This window comes from Rhamphochromis longiceps, linkage group LG2 (genome assembly GCF_057381845.1).
Source record: "Rhamphochromis longiceps isolate RC_006_pf linkage group LG2, R_longiceps_female_GT1.1, whole genome shotgun sequence".
NCBI classification, from domain to species: Eukaryota; Metazoa; Chordata; class Actinopteri; order Cichliformes; family Cichlidae; genus Rhamphochromis; species Rhamphochromis longiceps.
The window spans coordinates 27993830-28007613 of record NC_140558.1 but is presented as its reverse complement, the minus strand read 5'-3'; the positions used below and the strand labels follow the sequence as shown (position 1 = coordinate 28007613).

At 39.4% G+C, this 13784-nt stretch overlaps 1 protein-coding gene across 2 annotated transcripts; it reads left to right on the top strand.

Moving 5' to 3' along the window:
- The first annotated feature begins 1456 nt into the window (after nt 1-1456).
- Nucleotides 1457-13535, top strand: LOC146677348 (uncharacterized). Of its 2 annotated transcripts, none has more exons than XM_085421002.1 (12): nt 1457-1941; nt 2560-2680; nt 2988-3150; nt 3319-3511; nt 4165-4236; nt 5999-6104; nt 6680-6750; nt 6831-8859; nt 8945-9223; nt 9295-9342; nt 11489-11587; nt 12881-13535. In XM_085421002.1, the coding sequence occupies exons 2-12, from the start codon at nt 2563-2565 to the stop codon at nt 13114-13116; spliced, it is 3414 nt and encodes a 1137-aa protein (XP_085277128.1). In that variant the 5' UTR covers nt 1457-1941; nt 2560-2562; the 3' UTR covers nt 13117-13535. The 2 variants fall into 2 exon arrangements, with proteins under 2 accessions (XP_085277128.1, XP_085277137.1); XM_085421011.1 differs by having other exon boundaries at nt 1457-2680; nt 8945-9066; nt 9172-9223.
- Nucleotides 13536-13784: the final 249 nt, after the last annotated feature.

The window sequence follows — 13784 nt, the reverse complement described above, 5'->3', positions numbered from 1 at the left end:
ATGTCTTCAAACTTCCTCCTTTTGAATTCCGACAAGACAGAAGTTGTCTTTGGACCAGAAGCTCAGAAAAACAAATTACTTGGTCAGTCCCTTCATCTGGATGGCATTAAATTAGCCTCCAGTAATAAAGCAAAGAACCTCTGTGTTATTTTTTGACAAAGACATGTCATTTAGATCTGACATGAAAGAGGTTTCTAGGGTCTCCTCCTTCCACCTCCGTAATATTGCTAAAATTAGAAACATCCCATCCAGGAGTGATGCTGAAAAACTAGTTGATGCCTTTGTTACTTCAAGGCTGCATTACTATAACTCTTAACTATCAGGAAGTCCACATAATGCAACTAAAAGTCTTCAGCTGATCCAAAATGCTGCAGCCAGGGTTCTGATGAATATCAAAAGAACAGATGACATCTCCTCCCGTGTTTTAAATGCACTTTAGAACAGCACGCAGCAACACTACATATGAGCGAGCGGAGGGAGGCATGGGGTCTTCACAGAGCCCCACTCTCTGCCAGCCGTCAGGGCGGGGGGGCCTGAAGGTGGAATTGGCCATCTGATCGAGGCCTGGGTTGCAGCGGCCCCCTGCCACTGCGGAGCCGGGGACGGTCTGCTTGATTTCCACCTCAGGGAGGAGGGCAACATCTGGGTCTGGGTATGAGTTCCCCCTCCGGGGCAAGAATACCTGGACCTGGGATGTAGAGAATGTTTGGGGAGTGTGATTGTGTGTACAGTGTCCATTTATGTCTGTGTCCACGTTGGGTGAGGGCCGAGTGTTTGTGGTTGTGTGTATGAGGGTGGGAAGGTATGTTTGTGTCTGCCGTACACATCACCACAAACAACACCACAAGCAGAGCACAAGTTTTAAGCCAGCGTGGTGTGATTATAGATGCCGTGCAGGTGGGTCCATCTCACATGCAGCGGCATCGCAGAACACGCCCCGCCACATACCCTCTTCCCCCGACTAAGACCGAGGAGCCACCTCCCCCCCCCCCCCCCCTCCATGAGCAAGCGAGGGAATAGGCCTGGAGCATCAGCGCCCCAGCCCAGCCACGGGGAAGTGACTACCTGGGCGTTCGCCTGTAGATCTAGCGGCGCTGGTGACGAGGTGGTTCCAGGGACCGCCCACGCTTCCAGCGGCACCCCCATCCCGCTAGCGCACCAGCCTGTGGCTCACCTGAGCCGGTCGTTCCCTCGCGCTGTCCAACAATTACAATAATTATACGGTTGCTGTAACAGATTGTAGATACAATGCAGGTGAGTCCATCTCACCTGCAGCAGCATCCCAGACCAGCCACAATAATAAAGATTTTTCTATTTCATTATAAACTTTGTCCTAATTATGTCATGAGTTTTTACTATTTAAAAAGAAAAAGAAAGCATCACAAAAACACTTAAGGTCATGAAAATTAATTGTGTTGCTGCAATACTTAAATATCTGTGGTCTAATCTATTTTTATTCACCAATCTCATTGTAGCAATAATATGCCTTTTTGGTCCAAGTTAATTATTTGAATTTTAAAACTCTTTTAGCCAAATAACTTTGAAGTTGTTACTAAAACTCATCATCCCCATTTACTACTTTTGTTTCATTCTTTAAAAATTTAGAAGCATAAATATCAGTCTTTTGGAAAAATTACATTTTATACAGTATTATTAAGTCTACATATTCCAAGTGAGTTATGTCAGAATGCACTAGAGCAATTTAACTCTATTACATCATAGCATTCTATTTGCAAGAATCCCAGTGTTAATCCACTGTTCTTGGCCAATGATATCCACTCCTCAGCACTATGGGGGCGCTAATGTACATCTACGCTGGTTGCCAACCACCATGAACATTTAAAGAGCAGAAGAAGAAGAAGAGGACACTAAAGAGTTCAGGTGCACGACATGAGGATTTAATGAGACAGCTTTTATCTTACTGCTTTCGTGGAAGATCAGGTGAGAACCATACAAATTCCCTTACACATGATGTTTATATAAATATATTCATCCAATAAAGCAAAGTAATATAGGTTATTATATTACGTTCGGATACACCAAAGCATCTAATTTTTGACAGTTTAGCTAGCCAGCATGCTAGTAGCAAAAGTTTGACATTCTGTTGCTGTTGGTTTGATTAATTTTGGTTTTAGCATCACAAAACTTGTGGTTTTAAAACTAGTGAGATCTGTTTTCAGAAAATATTTTACAAATGAAACAAAAACTGTAGGACAAATATGCTTATTGTTCAACCATACTAAATCATTATTTTAATTTATAACTTTAAGAAATATAAAAGGTTAAGGAAATGTGGATATGAAAATTAACTCATTAAGATTTGCAGTAACCTTAGACCAAATAAAATATATGAAACAGAACTTCCACAGGTAGGGCATGCAGCCTCTGACACACAGTGATACAAGATAGGAGGAACTTTTGGGAAACACAGATATTTGGAACCTTTAGGGGAGCTCTCCCCAACATAAATAGATTTTTCGATCTGTTTATTTCTATGTCTACATACATTTTGTAGTATAATGTGTTATTTCTAAAGTCATTAATACCTGATCTTTGCAGGGGATGGCGGCAACAAGGCCACGGAGAGCTAAAATAAATCCCATACAAGATGCTAGGTATTACTGCTCCTTAGGTGAAGACAAGGCAGGATTTGATGTGAGGTATATTGATTCATTTAAAGGTGAGTTGATTCCAAAGAATGCAGTCAGCTTCTCAAAATAGAAATTTTTATGTTTTTTGTAGTTTTTTTGTAGCATACCATGCATGAGAAAATTAATAATCACGAATATAATTATACTTGTTTTATTATTATTATTATTATATTTCTATTTTTTCCTTGTCTTTCCCCAAGGAATTATGAACATGTTACATGTTCCAAAATAAATAATACAATATAATCAAATAAAAAACATATTTAAAAACAAGAAGGATTTTAATTAAATGGTTTATAGTTTATTGCCCAATTTGTTTTTGATGTGTGTCTTTAGGTCGCGGTGTGTTCAGCTGTCGGTCATTTCAAAAGGGAGATTTTCTTTTTGAGTACAGAGGACAAATCATAACTAAAGAGGAACAAGAAAACCGAATGAAACTTTACCATGATGCACTCAAGGTTTTCATATTTGATTTCAAGTTCAATGGAAAACAGTTATGGTATGTAACTGCTTTGATAAAGGATAAAATACATGAGGTTTACAAATTATAATATTCAAATAATATTTTGAATTGAATATTAAAATGTTATTCAGACATTCTACAACCTAATATACTTAATGACTTTCTTTACAGAGTGTAATTGTTATTGTATACTTTTTGTTTTAGTGTTGATGCTACCAGAGAGGACGGCTCACTTGGCAGACTTGTAAATGACGATAATGTGAATCCAAACAGTAAAATGACAGTTACCAGAGTGGATGGAAGGCCCCATCTCTGTTTGTTTGCAATCAAAGATATTGGTCCAGGAGAAGAAATCACCTATAACTATGGTGATTCCAACTGGCCATGGAGAAGCAAGGTATAATGTAAATAGTACAGTATAAGTATAAATAGTATTAAATGAATAAAGGCTATACTGAAAAGTATGCATACACACACGGGTCCTGTGTAATACTCAACTGGACAGGTCCAGACATTAGGAGGACTGTATTCATCTTGGCTAGACCCAAAGACTGCCATTCATTATTCATGCTTCTTCCTTAGAAATCCAACATGGTGGCACCTCAGGCTGTGGATGAGATTGCAGCCAGTTCCTCTCCTAACGACGCAACAAAGGTAAATTGGAGTTTCAGTGTCAGATTGTTTTAGTTGTAGACTGAGGTGCTAGTTATTAGGCAGTATTGAGGTATGTGGGTCCTTGGTTATCTTGACCAAGTAAGATGCACGCATTAGGAGGACTGGGATTTGAAACAGGAAGTATAAACAACTGAGTTCTACCTACAAGTGCGCCCACACACACGGGTCCTGTGTATTACTCAACTGGACAGGTCCAGACATTAGGAGGACCGAGTTTCGAAATGAATTCAGATCAATGAGAGTTACTCTGGCAATTGTGCATACACACACGGGTCCTGTGTATTACTCAACTGGACAGGTCCAGACATTAGGAGGACTGTATTCATCTTGGCTAGACCCAAAGACTGCCATTCATTATTCACGCTTCTTCCTTAGAAATCCAACATGGTGCCATCTCAGGCTGTGGATGAGAATGCAGCCAGTTCCTCTCCTAACGACGCAACAAAGGTAAATTGGAGTTTCAGTGTCAGATTGTTTTAGTTGTAGACTGAGGTGCTAGTTATTAGGCAGTATTGAGGTATGTGGGTCCTTGGTTATCTTGACCAAGTAAGATGCACGCATTAGGAGGACTGAGATTTGAAACAGGAAGTATAAACAACTGAGTTCTACCTACAAGTGCGCCCACACACACGGGTCCTGTGTATTACTCAACTGGACAGGTCCAGACATTAGGAGGACCGAGTTTCGAAATGAATTCAGATCAATGAGAGTTACTCTGGCAATTGTGCATACACACACGGGTCCTGTGTATTACTCAACTGGACAGGTCCAGACATTAGGAGGACTGTATTCATCTTGGCTAGACCCAAAGACTGCCATTCATTATTCACGCTTCTTCCTTAGAAATCCAACATGGTGCCATCTCAGGCTGTGGATGAGAATGCAGCCAGTTCCTCTCCTAACGACACAACAAAGGTAAATTGGAGTTTCAGTGTCAGATTGTTTTAGTTGTAGACTGAGGTGCTAGTTATTAGGCAGTATTGAGGTATGTGGGTCCTTGGTTATCTTGACCAAGTAAGATGCACCCATTAGGAGGACTGAGATTTGAAACAGGAAGTATAAACAACTGAGTTCTACCTACAAGTGCGCCCACACACACGGGTCCTGTGTATTACTCAACTGGACAGGTCCAGACATTAGGAGGACTGAGTTTAGAAATGAATTCAGATCAATGAGAGTTACTCTGGCAATTGTGCATACACACACGGGTCCTGTGTAATACTCAACTGGACAGGTCCAGACATTAGGAGGACTGTATTCATCTTGGCTAGACCCAAAGACTGCCATTCATTATTCACGCTTCTTCTTTAGAAATCCAACATGGTGCCATCTCAGGCTGTGGATGAGAATGCAGCCAGTTCCTCTACTAACGACGCAACAAAGGTAAATTGGAGTTTCAGTGTCAGATTGTTTTAGTTGTAGACTGAGGTGCTAGTTATTAGGCAGTATTGAGGTATGTGGGTCCTTGGTTATCTTGACCAAGTAAGATGCACGCATTAGGAGGACTGAGATTTGAAACAAGAAGTATGAAACCCCAACCCTAAATCTGGTTTGCATAAAGACGTAGTTCTCGGCTTGGTTGAAATGAACTCTGATGTAGTTAGATCGCATATTTGAATTTCAGCTGATCAAGGAGCAAGAATGAAGCTTACTATAGGAAGGAGCATGTAAATACAACCGAAACAATCGCTAAACTCTTTCCTGTTAATGCTAAGCACATTTATGTAACATTGTTGTGTAAAGGCCATCCGTTATGTCTTGATGGATTCATGACTTCATGATTTAATTATACTTTTTTACACTCCCAGTCAAAACTTTGGACACATCTTCTCATTTCAGAAAGAACAAATTGTAAGTCTAATCTTTTTTGGGTGTTGTGGGTCCACAATGAATTTTCTTTTCATTGTGGTTTTGTAATATATACCATAATATAAAACCTAGAAGAAAAAATTGTTTTGAAAATTGATCTATATACAGCAGGTATTTTTCCCTTTAAATTTTGCATTGCAAAAGTTACAAAAATTGATTTAATAGTTTTAGTAACACTTGAACCTGTTTTTTTTTTTTTTTTTTTTTTTTTCTTCCGTCCTTAACTCCTTTTTAAAGAGGAACCAAAACAACTATTTGGTTGTGATATTTTACATCACAAAAGTATGAATTTTGTTTTTGATTACACTGGTTTTTTTTTTTGTTTTTTTTTACCAAACAGGACTGCGATCATGATCTAGTCCCTGACGAAATGTCAAGTTTAGAAAAATGTTTTGCATGTGGAGGACCTTTTTCGCCTCTGAAATGGAGTGGTGTGAGATGTGAAGGTAATTATTTAATTATGGAAGGTTGGGTACATTAGAATATCTTAAATATGATCCATAAGGAACACTATAAAAACTAATCCATAAGTAAATATGATATATGTTCATAATGAACCTTTTACATCTGCACTTTTTACATATTTACTTACCATGTCATTATTAAAGCTGCTATACCCAATTTGCAAAAACAAGTTAGCTTAACATATTTTTTTTTCATGTTCATAACAACATTTTAACAAAGCATAGCTATAAATGTTGTTTGGAGATTAAAGAAAAAAAAATGAAGTGGTTCTGTTGCATTTGTCTAAAACCATCAGCCAATAACATGGCTCAGTCCAGAAAAACGATAGAACAGTCTTTCCTGACTCCTTAAATTCTACATTAACATGGCTCCACCACACTATGCACTGGCCTGTTTAGCAGCAAAGCACACCAGGGGGTGTGGCCTATGGATAATATCCAATGGGAGGGGGGAGCCTTCTTGACTGTGTTTATGCTTCCATCTAGCCTGTTTTTTTAAATTGGGGAAAGCGGCTTTAACTACCTTTCTTTTATTAACTTAATTTTTCTCTGTCTAGTTTGCTACCAGTCCTGGCACAAAAGATGTTATGTTAGCCACAAGGTGAACCTCACTGAACCTCTTCCAGAGGTAAGTGTTTTTGCAGAATTCTTCTCAGTAAAATATGTAAGGTAAACAAAGTCTTACTTTGTGTTTTTGATTGTTATTAGGTCTTTAGTGAAGATAGTTCAAGTGAGGGGGCTTCATCAGAAGAGGAATATGTGCCAGATTCTATAGCTGACTCAGACAGCTCATGGGACAACAAATCAGAGCCTTTAAATATAAGTTGCAAACAAGTACAGAACTCTGAGATCTCCAGCAGTCAATCTGCTTGCAAAACGAAAAGACCTCGCCTAGAAAGTTTTTTAGAGAGAGTAGGACAAAGAATTTCAGAAGATGCCGAATCAATATCTGAAGATGGAATTGGCACAAGACAGCTCGACGTATCAGGGGTTATTGCCACAGCAGAAAAGTCTGATGCTGAAGGCATTGTTGATGACTCTAATACTACGGCTGAAGATTCCTTAAAAACATCCTCCTCACTAAGAAACAAAACATACTGCTACATTTGTGGAAAACTACAGACAAAGTTTACACGTCATTTAAAAACTCATGAGAAATCACATGCAGATGTTGCTCGAGTTTTAAGTCTTCCCAAGAAGTCCAAAGACCGTTTGAAAATGCTTTCTAAGCTGCGAAACAAAGGAAACCACAGACATAACTCGGAGGTCATCGCAAGTGGGATTGGATCATTAAAAACCAGACGCACATCAAAAAAACCCTACAAAGGAAAAGACTATATTCACTGCATTTATTGCGAGGCATTATATCTTAAAAGAGATCTTTGGAGACATGTTCGTAAATGTTCTTCAAAACCAGTGGAGGCCAATTCAGAGGGGGGACGAAAAAAGGTCTTGTCCCTGGCCTGTATGAGTGAGTCAGCTCTGTGTCAGCAAGTTTCCCCCGGTGTTTGGAAGATATTAGCTGTCATGAAAGATGATGAAATAACTTCTACTGTGCGAAGTGACTTCTCTATTCTTCAGCTTGCTCAATCATTCTTTAACAAACATGGGAAAGATCCCACCAAATTTGACTACATTCGCCAGACACTCCGAGAATGTGGAAGACTTCTGCTCACACTTCGGAAAGAATGCTCAATACACACTTTTGAGGATGCTGTAAGACCTGCAAATTTCAATGTGGTTATCAAAGCTGTTAAGAAGGTGTGTGGGTATGATGAAGAAAAGAACTGCTACTCGACTCCAAGCCTTGCTTTAAAGTTGGGACACTCACTGCAGAAAGTCTGTGATATTATACATTGCAGAGCACTGATGGCAGAAGACAGTGCACTGATAAAGTCAACCCAGAGTTTCAAAACCCTTTATGCTACAAAGTGGTCAGAACTCATCTCCCATACTGCATTAACCACACTAAACGAGCGGCACTTCAACAAGCCTTCCACACTTCCTTTCACAGAAGATGTTCAGCGTCTTCATAGACATCTGGAGAAGACTACAGAACAAGCACTGAAGGACTTGGAAGAGCATAGTTCACCAAAATCATACAGTGAACTTTGTAAAGCTACCATGGCAAATGTAATACTATTTAACAGGAGAAGAGGGGGAGAAATTTCAAAGATGACACTGAATGGCTTCCAGGAGAGAGACACTAGTACCCTGCACAAGGATGTTGCAATTGGACTGACAAAATTTGAACTTTACCTTTGTCAACACTTCAGTCGTGTAGAATTGAGGGGTAAACGAGGACGCAAGGTTGCAGTGCTACTTTCACCAGACATGGTGAATGCCATAACACGGCTGACAGAGAAAAGACAAGACTGTGGTGTTCTGGCAGAAAACATATTCCTGTTTGCCAGACCTCATTGTCTGACTCCCTACAGAGGACAGGACTGTTTGAGGATTTATGCGACTGAATGTGGGGCTGAAAACCCTGAACACCTACGTTCAACGCAGTTGCGCAAACATGTCGCAACTTTGTCTCAGATCTTAAACCTCAAGAATCACGAGTTAGACCAAGTTGCCAACTTCCTAGGTCATGATATTCGTGTTCATCGCGAATATTATAGACTTCCAGAGGCTACTACCCAGCTTGCCAAAATATCCAAACTACTGATTGCCATGGAGAAAGGGTCTCTCAAAAGCCTTCAAGGCAAAACACTTGAAGAGATTGAAATCGAAGGTAAAGTGGTGTTAAGGTTAAGAATTATACACGTTTCCTGCACTATAACCTTATAATTCATTAAGACAATCTTTTATTTTGTTAGATAACCTACAGTTGACAGATTCAAGTGAAGAAAGTGAGGTCGGAGCGGAGCGTGAGGAGGTCGGAGCGGAGCGTGAGGAGGTCGGAGCGGAGCGTGAGGAGGTCGGAGCGGAGCGTGAGGAGGTCGGAGCGGAGCGTGAGGAGGTCGGAGCGGAGCGTGAGGAGGTCGGAGCGGAGCGTGAGGAGGTCGGAGCGGAGCGTGAGGAGGTCGGAGCGGAGCGTGAGGAGGTCGGAGCGGAGCGTGAGGTCAATGAAGGAAATCTTGTATATCCACAGATTGGTAAGTACAATGTGATTAGTCTCAACTTTGTTCAATTTATGAAATCACATGACTAATAGACTTTATTACAGATTCTATAGATACTAGAATGATGAAGAAAGTTGTCAAGGAACCTCCAGGTATGTGTTTGTCATCATTTATTGAAGCTTTTACCTTTGTAACTACTTCCTAGACACTTTTGCTATCTTTGCTATCTTTATGTAAAAAAAAAAAAGATAATTCATTACTATCATTTTTCCAGTGATTGTTACCTTTGTCCAAATGGTAATTTAAAGAAAGTCAAGGATCTTTCTAAGACCAGCTCAACAGAATAGAAAGGTCAGTTTTGGAGGATGGTCAGGTAGGAAATGCTAGTTTGAACAGGTGATTTTGAGCTGTGATTTAAAGTTCTAGAGAGAATCTAATGAGCAGAGGAAGTTCCAGAGGGTGCAATTAGCAGTGGCAAAGGATTGTACCCTCAGATTTATGATTTTGATGATGGGGGTAAGGAGGTTAGTGTTAGCAGTGTTGTGGGAGAGTGACAGTAAAGACAATCCCTCAGGGTGGCGGGGGCGAGGTTGTTGAAGGCTTAAAAGTTGATTAGGAGTTTGCACTCAATACTATAGTCAGTGTGCAGCCAGTAATGTTCTTTTTAGGATGTGGTGATATAGTCTCTAGAGTGAGTGCAGTAGAGTAAGGGGGCAGCAGAGTTCTTAATAGATTGCAGTTCTTGGAGGTGAGTTTGGGGAAAGCAAAGATGCTGGGATTCTTTTTGAGGGTGGAGAGAATGGATAGGATTAGGAAGAACAATATCATTGGGACTGCACATGTTGGAAAAAATGTCTACATTGTTCTACATTGGCCAGGTTGAGGTTGTGTTGGGCATGTGCAAACAAGGGACAGTGAGGAAGGTTTGTTGAAGGATGTTAGAAAGGAAGCTGCCCTGCAGGAGACAGAAGGAGATGAGATTAATCAAGAGAGATGAAAATAGTTGGTGTGTGGAGGGCTGATCTACTACTCTTTATTTACCTGGTTTGCGCTTCTGAAGTATTCCCTCTACGCTCTCATCCTCTTTCTACAGTAAATCAGTGGTGAGTGGAAAGTTGACCAGTCACCGGAGTAGTGATGGGTCGTTCGCGAACGAAATGGCTCTTAGAGCTGGTTCTTTGAAGTGAACGATGCGAGCCGGCTCCTTATTGGGAGCCGTGGATTTTTTTTTTTTTACTTTCTCTTGCCCTCTCTCTCACTTTTTTCGCTGCACGTCAGCCTTGTGTTTGCGCTGAGTAGAGACGGGAGGGGCGCAAACAGAGCCTTGCGTTTGCACCCCTCCCGCCTCTGAGCAGAGGGAGGAGCTAGGGGCGGTAGTTACACTCGCAACAGCAGTAGCACACGAAAAGAGCAGCAGGGAGAGAGAGAGAAAGAGAGCCGGGAGCAACAACAAGAGACAATGTCGTCACATTAGAAAGGTGGAGTAAAGAAAATGAGTGACACCAAGAAAAGAAGCAAAATCTAGAACCATTTAAATTTTACTGACAATACATAGGCAGAGTGTAGAGTCTGCAAGAAAAGGATATCATATAGAGCCGGTGCACGGGCACCTGAAAACTGTCCACTCATCAGTGCGATGGGAAGATAAAACACAGTGAATTAAGTGTGATATAAGTGAAGCTGCCAGTGTGTCTACCCACTGAGCTGAGCACTGGGCACTTGGTATTTTTAAATTTAAAGTTTAAATTTTAAAAGTTAAATTGTAAATGGTAGGTTTTTGTATTTTATAATTTATTTTTTAAATTTTATGTGGAGTGAATAAATAAAAGCAGATTTATATAATGAACATATATACATAGAAAACACGTTTTTAAACATTAGTAATTCATTTTGTGCATAATTTTATATTGTTGTTAATAATAAATGAATGAAAGCAACAAAATAACCTGAAGAGCCGGTTCGGGAGCCGAAAGAGCCGGCTCTTTTTAGTGAGCCGAGCCGAGAGAGCCGGATCTCTAAAAAGAGCCGGAAATCCCATCACTACACCGGAGTCTTGTTTGGAGAAAAATTCAGCCTTGTATCTTTTAATATCAGCTGTAATAGCTCTAGCCATATTCCACATTCACATGTGTCACCTTAAATTAAAAGTCATAGTTGCGACTCTGGATTTATCTTAGAAACCATATTCAAGATTTCAAGGTCCATTAGTTGCTTGACCACATTCAGGAGCATTTGACATTACATTATAAGAGATTTAATACAACAAATATATGCTTACTGTTTTGTTTTGTTTTTCAGCACAAAGTAAAAATGGAGCGGGTAAGGTCATTGAACCCAACAGAATACTAAACAAGGAGATGAAGCCAAGCAGTAAGAAGAAAACAAATAAACAATCTGGTAAATGGTGACATGCATACAAAAGTCACTTAAGCACAAATGTAAACTTCATGCATTTTTGAACCCAGTTATCCACACCACCCAAGCCAGTATGGTGACTATGCTCATCTTTCTGCCAGGGACCGTACCATAATTCTACAACTTGGTTAGACAATTATATTAACCTACTTGGTAAGGTAAAACATAAATCACATTCAATGTGGAACAATACCTTGTATTAAGTAATGGGATAAATGTTTAAATTACTTTCCCTATGCCTGTTTTAATCTGTAATACATTTAAATACTTATCATTTTCAAAACAGCAATGCACCAAAACAATTAATAAACAAAGCAATGAGAACATATTATGATTTGGGTTTTTAATTTTGAGGATTCCTCAACCATTGGGCTTCTACATTATCTCCATACTCTGAACATCATCTTATTCCCATAGGCAGAATCTGGATAATATTGGAAAATTTGGGCTGGTTTGGCTAATTGTGGGCTGTAACCTGAACGTCTTGAAGAAAATTATGTTCACTGAAAAAACCTGAAGGCCCACCTCATGGTCAGGCAGGGTCCACCCTTGTTTTTAAATAAACATTTGAGTCAGACAGTTATATATGAAATGTTTGAGTATATGTTATACATTTCAAATTATTACAATATCATGCTATACATGTTTTTTGTTGTATAACGGTGTGTGGAATAAAATGCTCTCCATCCATAGTGATTTGCCATAGCTATTTATTGGAATTCTGACTTAATGTGGGCTACCTTTCAGAATTTTACATTTAAATAAATGTATTCATCCATTGTAATAAGTATTTAAACAGTCAGCATTACAGGATTTATACCAAAGAAACACTGTTACAACAAATTCACCTTAAAGGGGACATATTATGCAAAACCCACTTTTTTTTTGTTGCTTTTGTATGTATATTTGGTTATGAATTGCCTCCCGACTCCTTAAGTGTAGGTTTTCAACAACTAAAAAAGGAGCTCTTTTAGGTCCCAGGTAGTGTATTTTGCACAATCCAGCATAATCACAGCCTCAGCACCTGTCCTCGTGGACAATGCAAAGGCCGTCTTTGGGCTGTGTAGACTAAACACTAACTGTTCTTAGCAGGGCTGTAAAACTAGTGTGTGCAGAACTCAATTCTTCGGCTTATTTGAAGGAAGCTGATTATCGCCATTATATTTTTGCATCCTACAACCATGTCAACTCACACAATTGAGCATAATACGTCCCCTTTAATTTAAAAATTGTTTAAAAAGTAGTTTGTTTACATTTATTTTTTTCTGCTTCTAGCTTCTCTGGAAAATGCAAGGAGGGTCAAAAAGCATCCTTGGTCTCCCACGGAGGTTGCTGCGATAATGAAGTATTTTGGCGAACATATCAAAAAAGGAAAACTGGCCACTATTATCGAATGCCAGCAATGCAAAACTGCAGAAGATCCTGCTCTGGCTGGTCGTTCTATTCAAAACATCAGAGATTTTGTGAGGAATCGGGGCGTGTCGTTGAAGAAAAAAGAAAATCCTATGTAGAGGAGTCTACATAACTCCAAAGTACTTCTTGGAGGAGTTACAAAAGATATTTTGTATGTTTTGGTTTCTCATTTATTTATTTTAGAATTTTACTATTAGAAGATTGGTAAATTCATTTTGTTGACACTGTTTTAGTGCATCTGATCTAAGAGGACATATAATTTTATATTGCCAGTTATTTTCATTTCTGTTAACAAAACAATCCTGTTTTTGTAAAATGCACTCAATTTGTTCCTTTTATTCACCTGTTGCCCTTTTAATACACACAAAATACATGTTTGTGTATGTGTATGGCCTTTGTCCTGTTAATAAAGTTAGCCCTGACAATTACTGTTCATGTCAGGGGGAGGAGCCAAGTTACCTAATTAGTGTTGTCCTCTTATTACACCATGTTGTCAGGTTCTTATATTTTGAGTTCTGGTGTGTTTTTCACAATTTTGAAGTGAGATTTGTGTTGTACAACTCAAATGGGATTTTTAAAGATGCACTTCATCTATCTAGCACAAGCGGAAAGGGGGGTCCGTTTAGTGTTGCAAAAATCTTGTTTGAAAAAATTGTCCTTCCAATTCACCTTTACCAGTATGTGTGTGTGTGTGTGTGTGTGTGTGTGTGGATATAGCAAAACTATACCTATAATTGAAAATAGGTTATTTGAAATTTTCTTGATA